Source organism: Vespa crabro, chromosome 21 (genome assembly GCF_910589235.1).
Source record: "Vespa crabro chromosome 21, iyVesCrab1.2, whole genome shotgun sequence".
NCBI classification, from domain to species: Eukaryota; Metazoa; Arthropoda; class Insecta; order Hymenoptera; family Vespidae; genus Vespa; species Vespa crabro.
In genome coordinates this window covers 2,828,982-2,847,990 of record NC_060975.1, presented here as the reverse complement: position 1 = coordinate 2,847,990, position 19,009 = coordinate 2,828,982, and the positions used below count along the sequence as shown (strand labels likewise).

Here is a 19,009-nt window from a genome sequence, read left to right as displayed (position 1 = left end):
AGACATTTTTAAATTTCAACCAATCAGTTTAAATTACTAGCTATTTCTTATTGGTCATGAATTTCGACCAATCAGTTTGAACGATTGTCTCACTTTTATTGGCCGTGGATTATTGTTATGCGCAGAAAATGATAACCTTTGAAACACTAAATCGTATAAACGAATTCAAACTTAAACTGTCGCCGTTAAAAGTAAATCATCAATATTGTGAAATAAAGTGTCAATTGTGTTTTATATACATATTTTATAATGACATTATTTCTCATTGTATTACAAGGTAAAAGATTGTGTGATTAGTATGATACTAATTTTTTTTTTAAATATATTCAATATTAATTTGTTAATGTATATATTTGTTAATTTGTTCATTTAGGATCATATTTCTTCAGCTGTCATATGACATTTGTAAGAAATTGAGAAGAAAGGAAGAGATTTACTTTTGCACAAATTAATAGAATTTTATATAAGCTATACAAGATGGCAAGAAAAAGCTTAGCAAATATAGTAATAGAATCAAATATGCCCAATTTTCCGTCTACATCTTCACCACTCCGTAGAAAATCTATCGTCATACAAAAATCCTCATCAGCTTTATTGGAAAATGATGACGAGGCAGAACGTTTAGCATTAAGACGTGATGCCACATCAACTAGTACACCATTAACTACAAAAATTAATGAAAAGAGACGTTCTTTAGGTTTAGGATTTTTGACACAAATGTCAGAACCACAAATGACTGAATTAATATCACATTGTATCAAATTAAGCGCTGAAAATAAAATTAACGTTAAGAATGCATTCAGCTTAGAAATGATAGATTTTATGACATTTATGGTGACCAAAAGAAATTCTGAACTTACCAATTTGCAAGTGGCCAGTACGTCATTGGATGTATGTACAAAAATTTATGGATTTCGTGTGGATGGTATATATACGGAAATTTTAAAAATGGTCGGTGCATTGGATCGACAAAAGGAAAATAATTCTACCGATGAAGGGCCAATACAATCAAACAATGCAGAAGAAAATGAAGAAAGACAAATAGAAAATCAATCGAAGAAAAAAAAGAAAAGAACTAAACAGAAGATCATTATTACAGAAGATGTAATAAATGTATCCGTTGAAACCATGTTACCCTCACAAATGTTCATAGGATCTGGAGATTTATGTTCATCTGATATGCTCTATCAAGTAGTCCTATCGCATCATGCAAATTCAGGCTTTTATCATAATACATATAACGATATTATTTTAGATAAATTAAATGAAACAGAAACGGAGAATGAAAATCTTCCAGAATATACTATATCTCCAATAGAAAATTTTTCAGAATCAGATCTATGTCCTAGTGTTACTGATTTTGAATTTTTAAAATGGTCACCAGAAGATGAACCAGAAAACATACAAATTACACAAGAAAACAATGAAAATAGATTTCAATTTGATCTTGATGCTAGTATACCTTCTGCCGATGAAGAAGAATTTGAACCTATGAATTATTTTAGCATGCAAGAAGATACCAGTAATAGAGATTTGTGTATGAGAAATCCTAATCAAGTAGAAAATATAGTAGACTTTCGTAAAGTTATGGCAGAACAAGTACCCGAGCAATATCACAAAACATCAGAATATTCTTTCATACAGAAAAATTTTAATTTAATTCATTGGGCAGGTCCTTCTTATTGGAAAGTTAAAACATTAAAATTATTTCCAAATGACAATGAAGTAGTGGAAACGTGTCATCAGGGACCGATTAAAAAAAAGAAAGAAATAGAAATTAAATATTCTCATGGTGCAATATCTGACATTGAACAAAAGTTCTTACCTAGCCAAGCAGTAAAGTTACAAGTTAAAACAGCCAAAGTAGATTGGACTGAAGAAAAAGTAACTTTACCAGAAGATTTACATTATGATACTTCACAAATAACAAAATTATACCTTCGTCCTTTAATGTTTGCAAATCCTAGACAAAAAGATTTAACGGATACAGCACAATTGCCAGAAGATATCGAAGGTTATGATTATAATAATGAAAATGATATGTCAAACTTTTGTCCCGGTATTGATACAGATTGTGATATGCAAGAAAGGAATGATTTTGATGAATTAAGAAATGTGGATGAAAATATAGCGGGAAGTCAGATGGCATTTACCAATGATAATTTAGTAACTGCACCGACATTAACGAATAAAATTTTCTTGCAATATCCTTTGCGCGCCAAAAAAATTGATATGCGTCAATTAAAGAAAACCATATGGAAATCTTTGTCTAAATCATCAAATATGAATAATATGAATGCAGAATTGAGGGAACAAAATGAGAATACGAATCAAATTAAGGAATCTAAATGTTTCAATACCGTTTATAAAGCTTTACCAAATGAACTTTCGAAAATAAATGTAGAAGCATTGAGTGTCCCTATTGCAATAGTATCTTTACTTCATTTAGCCAATGAGAAATCTTTAAAACTTTCCACACTTTCAGATATGTCAGACATTATTGTAGAAGGAAATTAATGTATTAGTTTTATTATTATATTCTATAAATGTATATATCTTATATGTATAACGATACTTATTACAATATATATATATATATAATTTTTTTTTTTTTTTTCTTTTTTTTTTTTAAACGAAGATACAAATAAAAATAAAGATACTAATAAGAATATCAAGATCAATATTTTATACAATTAAATAATCTCACATTTTTATAGAATATTACGTATTAACGATTTAGTTTATATTTTATTTAAAATTTAAATATATTTACGTCACATCGATCGAACTGCCATCTTTGATTAATCTTTAACGAGCAGTGCTGCCTCTAGCGTTCGAAGTTAGAGATAAAAGATGATGTTATTTGTACTCGTAACACTTGCTGCTTGTAAATAGTAAAGATGGCTTCTGCTTTAGAAAATTTAGAAACACAATTGGAACTTTTTATTGAAAATGTTAGACAAATTCGAATAATAGTTAGTGATTTTCAACCGCAAGGTCAAAATGTACTCAATCAGAAGATGTAAGTACGAAATATATATTTTTAACAAATTGGTTATGTCGTACTTATTGTCTTTAACAATTTAAAAAGTACAATAAAAGATATTATATCTACATTTCTATGGTTTATATTTGTGTTCAACATTTTTTTTCCAGTCAAGGTTTAGTAAATGGATTACAAGAAATAGATAAACTCAAATCACAAGTTCAAGATGTTCATGTACCTTTGGAAGTATTTGAGTAAGTTATTATTATTATTTATAATTGTAACTGCATTCATAATTTAATATATTTAAAACAGATGTCTTATGATTTATTACGTTTCAGTTATATTGACCAAGGTAGAAATCCACAATTATATACTAAAGATTGTATAGAAAAGGCATTGACAAAGAATGAACAAGTTAAAGGAAAGATAGATGCATACAGAAAATTTAAAGCTAATATGTTGGTGGAATTAAATCGAGTATTTCCAAATGAATTAGCTAAATATAGAGCAGTACGTGGAGATGAATGAAAAATCAATCAATCGAATGATTCGTTAAAGGCTGATGTGTATCATACATGTTTATCGGAAATTTAATTATCAAATCTTTTTTTCTTTTTCTTCTTCTGCTTTTCCTTCTTCTTCTCCTTCTTGTTTTTTCAGAAATGAATCGTTATTATTTTGTATATATTAGACATAAATGTTTATTACCATTTATAACGATATAATAATATAATATTTCCAAGATATATATTTTGTGTCGTTCTTTTGTCTCTCATTAATCGTACAACAATTCTGTACGAGTATATTTAATCTTTAAATATTATAAACTTTTATAAAATTATTTATAATCAATTATAATTAATATATTAAATTTTATGAAAGTCATTAATAATAAGTAAACAATTTTAAAGATCGCATTTAAAAAGTTAAAAAAAATTTCTATTATTAGATACTTATGATATAAGATGTAAAAAAGATGAATCAATTTTTTTCTAAGAAACACTTTTAACGATTAACGTAATTAATTAAATTATTCATTCACATTAGTAACAGAGTGATTCTCTAACTATACTTACAATCTTATACAATTTTAAAAACAATCTCAATTATATTAATAAACAATATATATATATATATATATATATATATATATATATATATATATATTATAGTAAATAAATTGTATTAATAAAAAATATTAAAACATTAAATTGTTTTAAGATGAAAATCAAAGTTATTACTTTTAAATATTACTATTATTATATATTAAATTTATATAAATTTGATGACTTTTAATTTTGACATTAGTCACATCATTGATTCGCATACAAACTCTGATGTTTGTTGGAATTGAAAAAGTTGAAGTCGTTAAAATGTAAGAAACGAATTTATTTTTTTTTGTACGACATATATGTACATACATACATACATACATATATATATATATATATATATATATACATATATATCTTTTATCCTACTCGTATACCCCCACTCCTATTCGCATTTCACTTGGAATCATTTTTCCACGGAGGATAAAATCGTTCGTTCAATCGGAGGTGTGCAATCGACGACGGACAACATTCTCTTATAGTTAGTGATAGGTAGAATTCCATGAGAGAAACATGATTGCTATTACATTTATATTTGTCCTCGCTTTAGAAGTCTGTAGCGATTTCATCGTTGCCGAGAAAATATACAAGTAAGTGACCTTTTTTTACTTTATAACATATAATTATATATATATTTATATATTATAATATTTTATATATATATATATATATATATATATATATATTATGTAGTTTATATATTTAATATAATAAAAAATTTAAATAATTTGGATTGTAGCCGGGCGGGATTACTTTTTTTTTTTCAATAATGGATATGTTGCTAAGGAATGTTGCTTAAGAGAGATCTCTTTTCTATGTCACGTTGAAATATTTCTAATAACTTTCATCTGATCATTTTTAAATTATAATTCAAATATACGTATGTATGTACGTGTATATATATATATATATATATATATATATATATATATATATTTTATTATATTTTTGTATCATACTACGTAAAATTTATAGAAATTTGACGACATTTAATTTTGATACGAGTCACAGTTTGCATGAAATACAATTGACATTCGTTAAAATTATAAATCAAATTGAAGTCGTCAGAGTATGAGAAAATGATTTTCAAATTTTTTTCTTTTTTTTTTTTTTTTTTTTATTACATATTAAAAATGTGCGCGAAGTTTTTTTGAAAATTTTTTCTCATAAACATTAAGAGACAATATTTATTGCAATGTAAACATGTTTTTCTATTTAAGATATGATAGAAGTTTTACGATTAATAATGTTGGATTTTAAACTGCGCATATAAAACGGTCGGTGAAAGATCGGCACGTTGAACGTCCTTTCGATTAGAAATCGTGAGTAGTAGTAGCGTTGATTTCTTTCTTCTTTTCTTTCTTTTTTCTTTTTTTTAAATGAGCGGGAGAATCACGTGACCAGTCGAAAGAACATGGAGGACGCAATGGCGCGCTCGTTTCGTATTTTCAAAATTTTATACGAAGCTTCCAATCTTTTTCTCTCTCTCTCTTGAGAGAGAGAGAGAGGGAGAGAGACATATCTTCTTTGATACGGTACAATCAATAAATAATAATCAATATATAATAAATATGAGAGTTGATAAGTAAGATGTCTAGAATAAGAAAAAAAAATTAATGTTATCGAAGATATTAAAGACATATATAAAAATATCGATATCGAAGTTGATCAAACGATAAGACATTTTTAAAAATATCAATGAGCACTGTTCCTTTTCGAAGTGAGGAAAAAAAACAGTATTATTAACAGACTTTTAATAACTATAATAATAATAATAATAATAATAATAATAATAATAATAATAATAACAAAATGAATTAATATGATCTATACTATTATAGTTTCGGATCAATTTTTTCTAGAATTAATAATTTGAATGTAAAATTCTTTTAATAATTATAATAACAATAATAATAATAATAAAAATAAAAAAGAATTTCCAAACGTCTAAATATTACTTATTAATAACTTAGATTGATAAATTAATAGCTTATAGATTTAAAAGCACAATAAAATCGATCCCCTTTGAATATTTTTAAATCAATTATTTTAGAAATAATTATTTTTTTTCTTTTTTTCTTTTTTTTGAGGACATGGAAAATTTTTCAAAAGTCTCACTGTAAATTTACATATCAATATGAATTATAGATATCATAATAGTTATCACGATGAATAGGAAACAGACGCACCCACGCATTTTTAATCTTTCACTTATAACTATATTCCAATTAATATTGCTATTATTATTTTATTTGTAGTTCACTATGGCATTTCAAATGCAAAGGTGGATACTGTATAAAAGAAGAAATCACAGAAGAAGTATCGTCTCCTATGTCATTAAAAGTTTGTCAATTATTATGCGTTGATAATGGTTCGTTATGGCCAAAACCAACAGGACATTTGTCCTTGGGAAGTACAGTTTTGCCTCTAAATGTTAATGACATCAAAATCGATGGTATAAATCCGAATACGAAAGTAGGTAGTCTTCTACAAGAGAACATTAACATATTCAAAGAAAACATAAAGAAAATTAGTGATGTCGTTAAAAACGAGGGATTAGGATTGATAATTAATGTTACCGATATTCATGATTTAAATGACGTCCAATTGACCTTAGACACAGACGAAAGTTACAAATTACAAATTGATCAGATCGATGACGAATCTGTAAGTACATTATCCTTCTTTTCTTTTTCTATTTAAGCATTGTTCAAATTTTATTAATTTCTTTCATATATATATATATATATAATTTCATCAATATTAATGGATCAAGATTAATTTTAATTGATATTAGAAAAAGAAAAAAAGAAAACAAGGAAAAAAAAATATTTATAATATTTTTGTCATGATTTTTCATGGTCATCAAAATATCCATTTTAACTTCCTTTTTTTTTTCTGATACATCATTATAAACCGGTATTCATTCTTCCTTAGAATTAAATTATCATTCTTATTCGAGACTGTTTAGTAATTTAAATTTGATGTCTCTCTTCTTCTTTTTTTTCTTTTTTTTTTTTTTTTTTTTTTTTTTTTTTTACCATCATCACCATACAGATAAGTGTAAAAATAACAGCAACGACTTATTTCGGTGCTCGAAATGGTTTGGAAACGTTGTCACAATTAATAGTATTTGATGATTTGAGAGATATAATACAAATCATTCATGATGCTTATATCGAGGATAAACCAGTATATCCATACCGTGGGATTTTGTTGGACACCAATCGTAATTTTATTACCGTTGAAGTGATCAAGAAGACAATAGAAGCAATGGCCATGTCAAAAATGAATACTTTTCATTGGCACATCACCGATTCCCATAGTTTCCCATACGAAGTTAGAAATTATCCATTGTTTTCCAAATACGGTTCCTACGGCAAAGACAAGGTCTACACGAAGGAAGACATTAAGGATATCATGAAGTTTGCTCTTTTACATGGAGTACGTGTTTTACCAGAATTCGATGCACCTGCTCACGTTGGAGAAGGCTGGCAATGGGTAAATTTTATTCTAAAAGCTATGCATACAAACTTCTCATCCAAAAGTTTCTAAAACTTTTAACGTTTCACACAGATTACTATTATTATTATTATTATTTTTTTTTTCTTTTTATCAATCTTCACAAATATATTTTTCATACATAATTTCATTGTAACAAATTCATACATCTATGAAAGATTAATATCTTTGATATAATTTCAATAGATTGATTAGTACTTTCATTTATTTTTTCCTTTTTAGATATCGTTGATTCTTTTATTGTTTTTTTACGTCTCTTTCAAATTCATTTGAATTGATTTTAATAGGTAGGTCATAATGCAACGGTATGCTTTAAATCTGAACCATGGCAAAGTTATTGCGTCGAGCCACCATGCGGTCAATTAAATCCAACAAGCGATAAGGTCTATGAAATACTTGAAGGTATTTACAAAGAAATGTTGGAAGATTTTCATCCGGACATATTTCACATGGGCGGTGACGAGGTCAATATTAATTGTTGGAACTCCAGTGATGTTATCAAAAATTGGATGCTCGCTAAAGGCTGGAATCTATCAGAGTCGAGTTTCTACTTGCTTTGGGATTATTTCCAAAATAGAGCACTTGAAAAGTTAACTATAGCCAATGGAGGAAAAGAGATTCCTGTTATTATTTGGACTAGTGGACTTACCAACATAGAAAATATGGAATACTTGGATTCTAAGAAGTATATCATTCAAATTTGGACCACTGCTATAGATAACACTATCGGTAGATTGATAAGCAAAGATTTCAAAGTCATTATTTCTAATTACGATGCTCTCTATCTTGATTGCGGGTAAGCCCATTAATCTTGATATTTTTTCTAAAAAAAAAAGAAAACTACGAAGAAACAAAAATCAATTAAATCAAATTAAAAGAAAACGATATTAATGTGTATATTTTCATAGTTTTGGAGCATGGGTTGGAGAGGGTAACAATTGGTGTTCACCGTATAAAGGCTGGCAATTAATTTATGATAACTCTCCGATGTCCATTCTTCAGAAGCAAGGTTTTGGTACAAATAAAAAGCAATTTGTATTAGGTAAAAATATTGTTGATCTAATAGATCACAAAAATTATTTTTCTTATTATTTTAAATTGATAAACGAATCCTTTTTTCTTTCTTTCTTTTTTTTTTTTTTTGTTTTTCTTTAGGTGGAGAGGTAACACTTTGGAGTGAACAGGTCGACAGTGTTACAGTCGATTCAAGATTATGGCCCAGGTCAGCAGCTTTCGCTGAAAGACTTTGGTCCGATCCTCCTTCAACCTGGATTCATGCTGAACACAGAATGTTAAGACAAAGAGAGAGATTAGTTCAAAGAGGTATTAATGCTGATAGATTGGAACCCGAATGGTGTATTCAGAATCAAGGACATTGTTATCTATAAATTGAAAATAAAAAAAGGAAATTTTATTCTCATCAATAAGATAAATTAATCAATGCAATTAGTATTATTAATAACGATCGAACTTTGATTGCAACATATTGAACATTTATATATAATGATTGTAAAATTGATAAAAAAAAAAAAAAAAAAAAAAAAATAAGATTTTCTCTTTCTTATTAACATGATAGATAAATTCTAAATAAATTTGCATACATATATACAGGGATGGATCAAAAGTTTCTAAGTAATTTTTCCAAATCGATCCGCTCTCTTTCCGATAGTTTTTTTTTTAAGCTAATATCTTTTTCATTAAAAGGCTTATAAAATTATAAGTTTAGAAGAAGATCATTAAAAAGTATTGAGATTGATCTTTAAAAATTACCTAAGAGTATTTTTGATCCATCCAGGTAATTTCATTTAATAATATAACATATTTCTTGAAAAAACGTGAAGTTAACGATTGACTCAATATAATTAGTACAACAAATATATTTATTTTTTAAGAGTCACAGATGATATTGTAAAGTGACAATGACATTATTGTTCAATAATTTGTCACTCGTCGAAGTGTCTCTCGATGTTGATTTTTATAAGCATAAAACAAAACAATTCGGGGCTTCGAATTTATCTTAGAATCATTCAAGAAGAAAATCTTGAATTCTTAAATGTACGCATGAGATCATCGCGTTTATAACTTCTTTCGAGTATTTGTAATATTACTTTGTAAATTTCTTTTAAGAACACAATCATATAACGATTATAATTATACATATATATATATATATATATATATATATATATATATCATCATTATTATTAATAATAATAATATTTTTTATATTATTAATTATTAATGATAATAATAATAATATTATTATTATTATTATTATTATTATTATTATTATTATTATTATTATTATATTATTTACACGGATGTGACGAATTGAAGAGTACGAAGGAAACGTAGATCAAGCATTATCTATTATTTTTTTTTTCTTCATTTTCCTTCAACGATTAAAACATATTGTCCAGCTAGAATAAAATATAAGTTTTACTTTTTCTTTTCTTTTCTTTCTTTTTTTTTTTTTTTTTTTCTTTTTTTGGAAATAACAATCAACGAGAACAATTAGTTCTCACTGTTTCGTTGATCTCACGTGATCGTGAATAGAAATCAGGTACTGAGGATCAATAATTATCCTCTTTATCATCAAATGGCGTCTTAACGAAATACGTTGTTAATGTTCCTTTGCCCTTTACAAAGGTTGGCCCACGACAAATTAATTCATATCCAGCTGCAATTAATATCTTTGCAGTATCCTCGGTAACCTGAAGCTTTCCCATTTCTCCGCAACTGTCCATTCTTGATGCCACATTCACCGTATTTCCCCAAATGTCGTATTGCGGTTTTTGTGCTCCTACGACACCTGCTATCACCGGGCCATGATTGAGACCTTAACGAAAGGAAAGAAATTTTTTTTTTATTATAATTCATTTTTTTTTTCATTCTTTTCTCTTTTTTTTTTTTTTTTTTTTTTTTTTTTTTTAATCAGTTTCAACGACAGAGTTCCAATTATTTTTAATATACCAGCATGATATAAATATCAAATAATAATTATTATAATATAATGACATGTGAATTATTATGAGATAAAATATTATTATATTAATATTATATAACAGATAAAATGCAATATTATAATTATTTATATTAAAACAAGAAAATTATTCAATAACATAGTATCCCTAGTTAGTTTTATTATTAAAATAATATATCAGAGTATCAGAATATCTCTTATTTTTGTCATAATAATATTTTTAAAAAGATGTTTAATGTTAAAAAAAAAAAAAAAAAGAAAAAAAAAACAAGAACATTATTTTCAGAACTTCTTTGTTTTTTTTTATGTATTTATTTTTTTTTTTCATTCTTAAACACTTACCCATTCTCAATTTAAATCTTTGAAAAGATTCCCTATTTATCTGATCGAGAATCGTCATCAACGCAATGGCGAACTCAACGAGTACGATCACATTATGATCTTGTTGTTGCAAGGGATCCTAAATAGAAAAAAAAACAAAAAAACAAAAAAACAAAAAAGCAATTAATTCGATATAATTTCGTTCTTTTTCTTTTTCTTTTTATTTTTATTTTCTTCATCCTCTTTCTCTTCTTTCTTTTAAATAAAAATAATTTTCTTTACCTTAGCTTCGGTGTTCTCTTTACCAGGACTTAAGCCAGACGCCAACATATAAGTACTTCCAATCGTTTTGATTTTCTCAATGCCCGAATATTTCGGTTTCAACAGAAGCATGTCAAAGTCGCAAATAATTTCATTTAAAAGTCTCAGACATTCTAGGCCTTGTTTATTTATATCAGTCTCGTCGTAAAATTCCTTGTAATTTGGTATTGAAGCGAACATCACTGCAATACTGCTGTATCTTTCGTGATAGAGATCCTAAAAAATAATATATATAAAAAAAAAAAAAAAAAAAAAAAAAAAAGAAAAAAAAAGAGAAGAAAAAAAAATAAATAAAAAAAGAAAAACATCAAATGATGGAATAAAAATATTGTTGATCGAAGAAAAAAAAAAGGAAAAAAAAATTAATTTCCCAATGAAAGAACAAAGAAAGATTATACAATCGTTTATCAACCTGCGTTGCTCTAGTCGCAAGAAAATGATCGGCCACATGCGCGGGAAGTATATTTTCCAATAGAATCTTATTAATTCCTCTCATGGTCTCAACGTCATCTTGTTCGACCTTTAACTTACTCTTCCAAAGAAAATCTGTTCTAGTTGTATACTCAACCTGTCTGTCTAAGACATGTAATACAAATGCCACCAATAACAATAAATATCCTATTTCCAATAAGTAATTTAATCCTTGAAATCTATACACATAAATTTATAATAAAGATAAATTAAATAATAATTGTCATTTATTAGATCATATTTAATAGAACACGGTTTACTTACTCCATATTGTGTTCTCTATAATAAAGCTCTATAATCGGTGCCTGAGATAAAATTAATAATATCATGATAATTGTTATTATCATAACTATGAGTTTTAATAGAAAGCCTACTCGTAGATGAGTCCAACTGACGACTAATGCAATCGTTGCCGAGTATATGTATAACTAAAAAAGAAACATTGATATTTGCAATTAGTTTCTATATCAAAAGACATTATTACGATAACGATAAAGTATATTAAAAATATTGAATAATTTTAATAATAATGATAATAATGATGATAATAATAATAATAATAATAATAATAATAATAATAATAATAATAATAATAATAATAATAATAATAATAATAATAATAATAATAATAATAATAATAATAATAATACAAGTTCGTCGAAATGTCAACATTAATGATATAATAAATAAACATTAAAATATTAGATGATTTTAATTGGAATTATTAGAAATTATTATACTATATTTAATTAAAATATTAGGTTGGAAACTATGAAACGGGCGTTGAATGACAATAAATAACTAAATAAAAACGCCCGTTTCATAGTTTCCAACCTAATATATAATTATATGTAATTAATTCTAATTGTGTACAATTGAAAAGAATTTCAAGTTGTGCATAAAAGGTGCCCAAAATCTCAGGGATATAATACCCGTCATTTATATGGAATGAATAATTTTGACTTTGAAAAAAAAACAAAAACAAAAAAAAAATACTATATATTCTTTAAAGCCTCAGAAATGATAATCATCAATAGGTTTGAAAAAAAACCCATTTTCAATTTTGTCAATTATAAAAAGAAAATTCATGGAATCGTACGATGGACAAATATAAGAATTTGAATAGATGTTCAAAATTAATCCCCATGGTGTTGTCCTACAATCTAGAGAATTTTCACAACATAATTCAATTAATCGGAAAATTTAATTTCTAGTTATATTATTAATTCATTTCACTAAGATATTAAATATTAAATATTGAACATACCGGTGTATCCTGATAAGAGTTATGATCAATATCGATTAAACTGATAACGGATGAGGCAGTTGCCAAAGATGCTGTGATAAAATAAACGGTCATTCTCATTCCACGACAAAGTGCCACTTCTCCTGGTGTATCCAATTCGCTCTCGCATCTCGTTTTACCAGCAAACCAAGAAATTCCGGCGATTATCGACAATGAAACCAAACCAGCTGAGAAACATCCATAAACGGTGACGCTCCTATATATATAAAAAAAAAATATATATATATATATATATATATATATATATATTTATCCTTGATAAATCATACGCCCTTTCACGTTCTTTTATTATAATTAATTAATTATTTTCTACGTTAGAATAGAATAGAACAGAATTTCTTTTGATTTTCATTTCACCTTGGCAAATAGACTATTTGAATGCAAAACATGGTTGTATAAACGATGCTGGATGCGATAAGATACCAAGGATATTGTTCATCCTTTTGTTCTCTGTATTGAAGTTCTTGATGCTTATTCTTGAACCAATAGGTGAAAGGTAATATGTCCTCGCTACCACCACACCATTGCCTATTTATCAGACAAGAATGTAGAATTTATTATTTTGAAATGTATTGTATGGGTTTTTTTTTCTTTTTTTATTTATTTATTTTCTTCTTTTTTTTCCTCTTTCTTTTTTCTGTATTTTTTTTTTCTTTTTTTCTTTTATACAGAATATCTTCATTTTTATATCGATCGTTCGAAAGATCTCTAATGTTTTTTTTTTTTTTTTTTTTTTTTTTTTTTTTATTCAAATTAAATAAAGACTGGTGTTTAAAAACGTATATGGTTTTTTTTTTTTTTTATATGCATGGATTATACTCGTTTGTTTTTATTAATCATCACAAATATATTCCTATATTTCTTTTTATTTTATTTTATTTTATTTCTTTTTTGTAAATTAGACAAAGACAAATTTCGATTTGATTTTTATTGATTAATATGCATGGGACTCACTTGACGTCAAGACAATTGGTATTGTTCGCCAAAAGATTAGACTCGATCATGGCGATGCTCTGAAAACAAAAAGAAAAAAAATACACACACACACACACACACACACATATACATACATACACATACAAAATTAACACATAGAAATGATTTAATATGATATTTCAAAATTTTCATTTTACTTCTTACCGTCAATCCAATATTTTTTGCCAATGTTGCCTCAGCGATATTTGCGAAAGGTTTATCTGCACCCCAGCATTCCACGTATTTGGTCATTTTACTGCTAGGTCTTGATCTATCATCGCAAATAGAAAAAAAAAAAAGAATAAAAAAAAGAAAAAAAAAATGATTTATTTTTCTATACATTATGAATTCATAGTGATTGAGAATAATGAATGAGGGTGGAAGGGATAGGTGAGAAGGAAGGAAACGCAGAAAAGAAAAAAAATAAGAAGAAACAACGATGTTTACCTCGTAGGAACAGGTCCAGGTCCTCGAATACTATTGCCACCATTTTCTAGTCCATTTTCTTCGTTGTTTTTCTGCATAATTGAATGACCGATAGTAATCTCGTCATGAGAAGAGAGTTTTATCTATTCTAAAATCGAAATTAATACTCTCGTATGGCATGTATAATTATAATCTGATTTTGTAAACATGATTTCATCAAAATTTCCAACTGTCGTGTTTTTCCATGTGCTCTAACACAATGCGCTTTAACGTATTGTATTTAAAACGAAAAAAGAAAGAAAAAGAAAGAAGAAGAAAGAAGAGAAAAAAAAAAGAAAAAAAAAAGAGAGAGAGAAAGAAAAAAATTCATTTTCTTTTTTTTCTTTTTTTTTTTTTTTTGTAACATTACAGAAGATTAGGTATAAGAAAGAAAAGAGAACAAAGTAATATGCACATATATAGAGAGAGAGAGAGAGAGACACGAGCAATCTCATCTTGTTATATACTTAAAACTATTATATAAATCTTAAATAACAGACAGATGATTATTTATATCAAGATTGATATTTTCTTTTCTTTCTTTCTTTCTTTCTTTCTTTCTTTCTTTCTTTTTTCTTTCTTTTTCTTTTCTTTTCTTTTTTTCTTTTTTTCCTTAATTTACATAAAAAGAAAAAAAGAGAAGAAAAAAAAGAAGAATAGAAAAAGAAAAAGATAAAAGATTAAAGAGGACACTTAGGATGTATTATTATAAACCCTACCTTAGGTGGCACTATAAGAAAGGTCTCTACTTTATGCTGAGCCAGATAAGTCTCACGCGATCCACCATCCCCTGGCTCGACCTCGAAACGATCACCAAGCTGAAGAAGGGTGGCTTTTGTTATGTGGACCCTCCTTGACAAAGATTTAGATACAATAGAAAGTGTTATTTTATTTAATTTTCTTTCATTAACATTTCCCTCTCCTTTTCTATATATATATATATATCTTTTTTTTTTTTGAAAGTATATCATATATTTAACAATTTTAAATTGCCTAATTTTAATCTTAACATTTCATTAACATTTTTTTCTCTCTTTCTCTCTCTCTCTCTCTCTCTCTCTCTCTCTCATTCTCTCATTCTTTCTAATTCTCTCTTTCTTTTAATCTATTTTAACATTTCTCATACATTTAACATTTTCAATTGTCTGATCTTAATCATTAGTATTAATATTCTTTCTTTCTTTCATTCTCTCTTTCTTGTACTCTATCTGAAACATATCTCATACCTTTTAACAATTTCAATAGCCTGATCTTACCCAGGAAGACCACCACTCTCCATATGATTTGCAAGTGTAACGTCATCGCTCCAAACATCGAATTGCCATTTGCGAAGACCTAGGACACCGCATAGAACGTTTCCCGTATGGATTCCTATTCTCATATCCACGTTGAAACCAGTTGCTTCTCGTACGAATCTTGATAAGGAAAAGAAATGAAAAAAGTAAAAAGATAAAGATAAGAAACGTTGATTTTTTAATAATCTCAAAATGAAGATATTTAAATAATTTGATTGTCAAGAATTATTTAATGATTTCATTGATTCATTGTTTCATTCACTTACATATTATATTTAATTATATTTAAATTATATATATATATATATAAATTTATTTATTTATTATATTTATATTTATTACTATATTTAATTGTCAAAATGAAAATACTCAAATGATTCATTGTCAACGAATATTTAATAATTTCATTGTCATGATATTATATAAATATAATCATTTACAAATTATATTTTGCATGAACTTCAATGAATTTATGCGAATTGAATATAAGAAAAAAAAAAAAAAAAAAAAAAAAAAAAAAAAAAAAAAAAAAAAGAGCATGAAATTATTGATGACCTTTCTTTTTCATTTCTTTTCTTTTTTCTTCCTTTTTTTTTCTTCCTTTTTTTCTTTCAAATCAATGAACATTTCGATGAATAAGTTTTACCTAATGGCGTCTATCATTTGCAGGCCCATATTGACGCAATTATATGCGTGATTAGGTCGGGAAACTGGCAGTCCTGAGACGCAATAATAACAATCTCCTAATATCTTGATTCTCATGCATTGATTGTCCTGAAAAAAAAAAAAAGAAAAAAAATAAATAAATAAAAAAAACAAGAAAAATAAATCATTATTTCATCAGATTTCTTTTCTTTTGTTTTATAGTATAAAGAAAATAATTTTGTTCTTCATTTCTATTTTTTTTTTTTTTTTTGAAAATAAAAAAATGCTTAACACACACCTCCTATACACTCGTAACAAATATGATAAAAAAGTAATCCTGTTTTTTTTTATTTTTATTTTTATTTCTATTTTTATTTTTTTTTTCGATAAAATAATTATTTAAATTAAAATAACTTGATACATTACGAAATATATACATATACATATACATATATATATATATATATATATATATATAGAGAGAGAGAGAGAGAGAGAGAGAGAGAGAATTTCTTAGACTGAATAAAGCGTTATTTATTTTCTCCTGTATTTATTTGTAGCTTAAAGAAAATAAAAAGAAAATAACGCCTTTAAAGTTTTATTTTTCTTTACCAACGAAGTTGTTGCAGATTGTATAAAAAAGAAAAAAGAAAAAAGGAAAAAAAAAAAAAACAAAAAAGAATTTATTATCCTATATAAAAAGTTAAAGAATTTATTATCCTATATAAAAAGTTATGCATCTTAGCGCATCCTATCGTGTAAAGTAAGCAAACTACAATATTTTTAAAACAGTTTCAACGAATTATAAAAAAACAGTAGAAAAAGTATAAGGATTGTTTAAAGAAAAAAGAAAAGAAAAGAAATACACACACACACACACACATGCACATGCACACGCGCGCGCACACATATTGCCCAAACGACCTCTAACAATATAAAAAACAAATATTTGTAAAAGGATGTTTTATTGTCAGAAAGAAAGATATGGAATAAAACAAAAAGAAAAAAAGGAACAATAAAATAAAATACAGTCTGAAAATTTAAGAATAGATCCAATGAATTCAATCGAAATATTGCCCAAGAAAAATGTATGAATATATATATATATATATATATATATATATGTATGTATGTACATATACATGTATATGTAAATATTTTGTATATTATTTAAGTATTAAAAATACCTGACTATCGAAGTAGGTTATAACATGTATTATGCATTTATCCATACTGTAAATTATATACGTAACATATACATATATATATATATATATATATATATATATATATACATGGATACATACATACGTATATACATACATACATGGATACATAGTCATATATAGAATTTAATTCTTTTATCGTGGAAAGAAGAAAATTATCATTACTACGGATATTTTTAAAGTATATACTTCCGCTATTTCACCAAGCATGAATACTTAACTAAACCATAAACATTATTATCGGGCCTTATCTACCATGAAAGTCGATGAAAGAAAATGACAGGAAGGGATGACTGATAGTATAATAGTAGTAATAATAATAATGATAATAATAATAATAATAATAATAATAATAATAATAATAATAATAATAATATCAAGGATCGAAGGAAAATATGTACTTTCATCGATAAGTACAATCTCTAAACGACTGATCCATCACTTTATGAATCAGAAAATGAGAAGGGGAAGTTCTAAACGATTTTCTTCAACATTTTACCAGTTAGCCCCTAGATAAAATTTTATCTTTATTGCATACTACATCTTTCTCTCTCTCTCTCTCTCTCTCTCTCATTTTCTCTCTACTCACGTATTTTCTCTCTTGCTTTTTTTTTTACTCACTTATTTTCTCTCTCTCTCTCTCTCTTACTTTCTGTCTACTCACGCATTTTCTCTCTCTCTCTCTCTCTCTCTCTCTCTCGTTCTGTTTTTTCTTTTTTTTTTTTCCCTTTCTTCCTCACTTCCACATATTTTCTTTCTCTTTCATTCGCTCCCTATCGTATCTCGGTCACGTGACATTATGCAAATTATAAAAGTTTCTTTAGTTTATCACTCGAAAAAAGCAAAAATCTTCCCGGTCAATTTATATATATATATATATATATATATATATATATATATATATATATATATATATATATATTCTTTTTTAAAGAGCTTTCAATAAACCCGCAAAATTTTTCATTTTCTTTTTCTAACAATCAGCAGATTTTTCTCATGGAAATTTTATTTCTTTTAGTTCTTTTTTTTCTCTCCCTTGTTCTCTTTTTTTTTAAGGATAAAAAGATAGAGAGAAAGAGAGAGAGAGAGAGAGAGAGAAAGAGAGAGAAAAAGAGAGAGAAGGAGAGAAACTTTTGGCGAGTTATTACCTCGATTAGACTCAAGTGCCACCTGTTAAATGAATACATAAGTAGGAAAAAAATATGGCGAAAGACAATATGGCGAAGGACAATATGGCGAAGAGAAATTCAAAAGCGGTTATCAATTATTATATTATAATTTTTAATTCGTCTTTTTATTTTTTTTTTGTTCTTTTTTTTTTTCTTCGAGCAATGAAAGATCATCGTAAAAGTATACTGGATGATACCAATATTTATGA

The 19,009-nt window shown here is 26.4% G+C and overlaps 4 protein-coding genes across 4 annotated transcripts in view; 3 read left to right on the top strand and 1 right to left on the bottom strand.

Moving 5' to 3' along the window:
* The first annotated feature begins 81 nt into the window (after positions 1-81).
* On the top strand, positions 82-2,588 carry LOC124431392 (condensin complex subunit 2). Its single transcript, XM_046979259.1, has 2 exons — positions 82-277; positions 374-2,588. The coding sequence occupies exon 2, from the start codon at positions 478-480 to the stop codon at positions 2,515-2,517; it is 2,040 nt and encodes a 679-aa protein (XP_046835215.1). The 5' UTR covers positions 82-277; positions 374-477; the 3' UTR covers positions 2,518-2,588.
* A 269-nt stretch (positions 2,589-2,857) lies between these two features.
* Positions 2,858-3,595, top strand: LOC124431363 (mediator of RNA polymerase II transcription subunit 10). The gene is made up of 3 exons (XM_046979196.1): positions 2,858-3,022; positions 3,157-3,240; positions 3,328-3,595. The coding sequence occupies exons 1-3, from the start codon at positions 2,901-2,903 to the stop codon at positions 3,515-3,517; spliced, it is 396 nt and encodes a 131-aa protein (XP_046835152.1). The 5' UTR covers positions 2,858-2,900; the 3' UTR covers positions 3,518-3,595.
* An 894-nt stretch (positions 3,596-4,489) lies between these two features.
* LOC124431414 (chitooligosaccharidolytic beta-N-acetylglucosaminidase) lies at positions 4,490-9,056 on the top strand. The gene is made up of 6 exons (XM_046979311.1): positions 4,490-4,691; positions 6,360-6,768; positions 7,159-7,602; positions 7,911-8,419; positions 8,532-8,665; positions 8,779-9,056. The coding sequence occupies exons 1-6, from the start codon at positions 4,615-4,617 to the stop codon at positions 9,009-9,011; spliced, it is 1,806 nt and encodes a 601-aa protein (XP_046835267.1). The 5' UTR covers positions 4,490-4,614; the 3' UTR covers positions 9,012-9,056.
* Positions 9,057-9,484: 428 nt separating this feature from the next.
* The window catches only part of LOC124431413 (adenylate cyclase type 2), a 47,759-nt gene continuing 38,234 nt past the window's right edge, over positions 9,485-19,009 (bottom strand). Inside the window, exons 8-20 of the mRNA XM_046979310.1 lie at positions 16,407-16,534; positions 15,722-15,880; positions 15,185-15,317; positions 14,448-14,518; positions 14,166-14,271; positions 13,980-14,038; positions 13,383-13,553; positions 12,987-13,221; positions 11,984-12,147; positions 11,661-11,898; positions 11,210-11,464; positions 10,949-11,066; positions 9,485-10,462 (exon numbers count right to left, since the gene is read on the bottom strand). Coding sequence (XP_046835266.1) covers positions 10,197-10,462; positions 10,949-11,066; positions 11,210-11,464; positions 11,661-11,898; positions 11,984-12,147; positions 12,987-13,221; positions 13,383-13,553; positions 13,980-14,038; positions 14,166-14,271; positions 14,448-14,518; positions 15,185-15,317; positions 15,722-15,880; positions 16,407-16,534 — 2,103 coding nt within the window. The 3' untranslated portion in view covers positions 9,485-10,196. The remainder of the gene's footprint in view (positions 10,463-10,948; positions 11,067-11,209; positions 11,465-11,660; positions 11,899-11,983; positions 12,148-12,986; positions 13,222-13,382; positions 13,554-13,979; positions 14,039-14,165; positions 14,272-14,447; positions 14,519-15,184; positions 15,318-15,721; positions 15,881-16,406; positions 16,535-19,009) is intronic.

Coding starts and splice junctions, on each gene's coding strand:
- LOC124431392 (XM_046979259.1), top strand. CDS start 478: ATGGCAAGAAAAAGCTTAGCAAATATAGTAATAGAATCAAATATGCCC.
- LOC124431363 (XM_046979196.1), top strand. CDS start 2,901: ATGGCTTCTGCTTTAGAAAATTTAGAAACACAATTGGAACTTTTTATT. Junction 3,023..3,156: donor AATGTACTCAATCAGAAGAT/GTAAGTACGAAA, acceptor TTTTTTTTCCAG/TCAAGGTTTAGTAAATGGAT. Junction 3,241..3,327: donor GTACCTTTGGAAGTATTTGA/GTAAGTTATTAT, acceptor ATTACGTTTCAG/TTATATTGACCAAGGTAGAA.
- LOC124431414 (XM_046979311.1), top strand. CDS start 4,615: ATGATTGCTATTACATTTATATTTGTCCTCGCTTTAGAAGTCTGTAGC. Junction 4,692..6,359: donor GTTGCCGAGAAAATATACAA/GTAAGTGACCTT, acceptor TTTTATTTGTAG/TTCACTATGGCATTTCAAAT. Junction 8,420..8,531: donor GCTCTCTATCTTGATTGCGG/GTAAGCCCATTA, acceptor ATATTTTCATAG/TTTTGGAGCATGGGTTGGAG.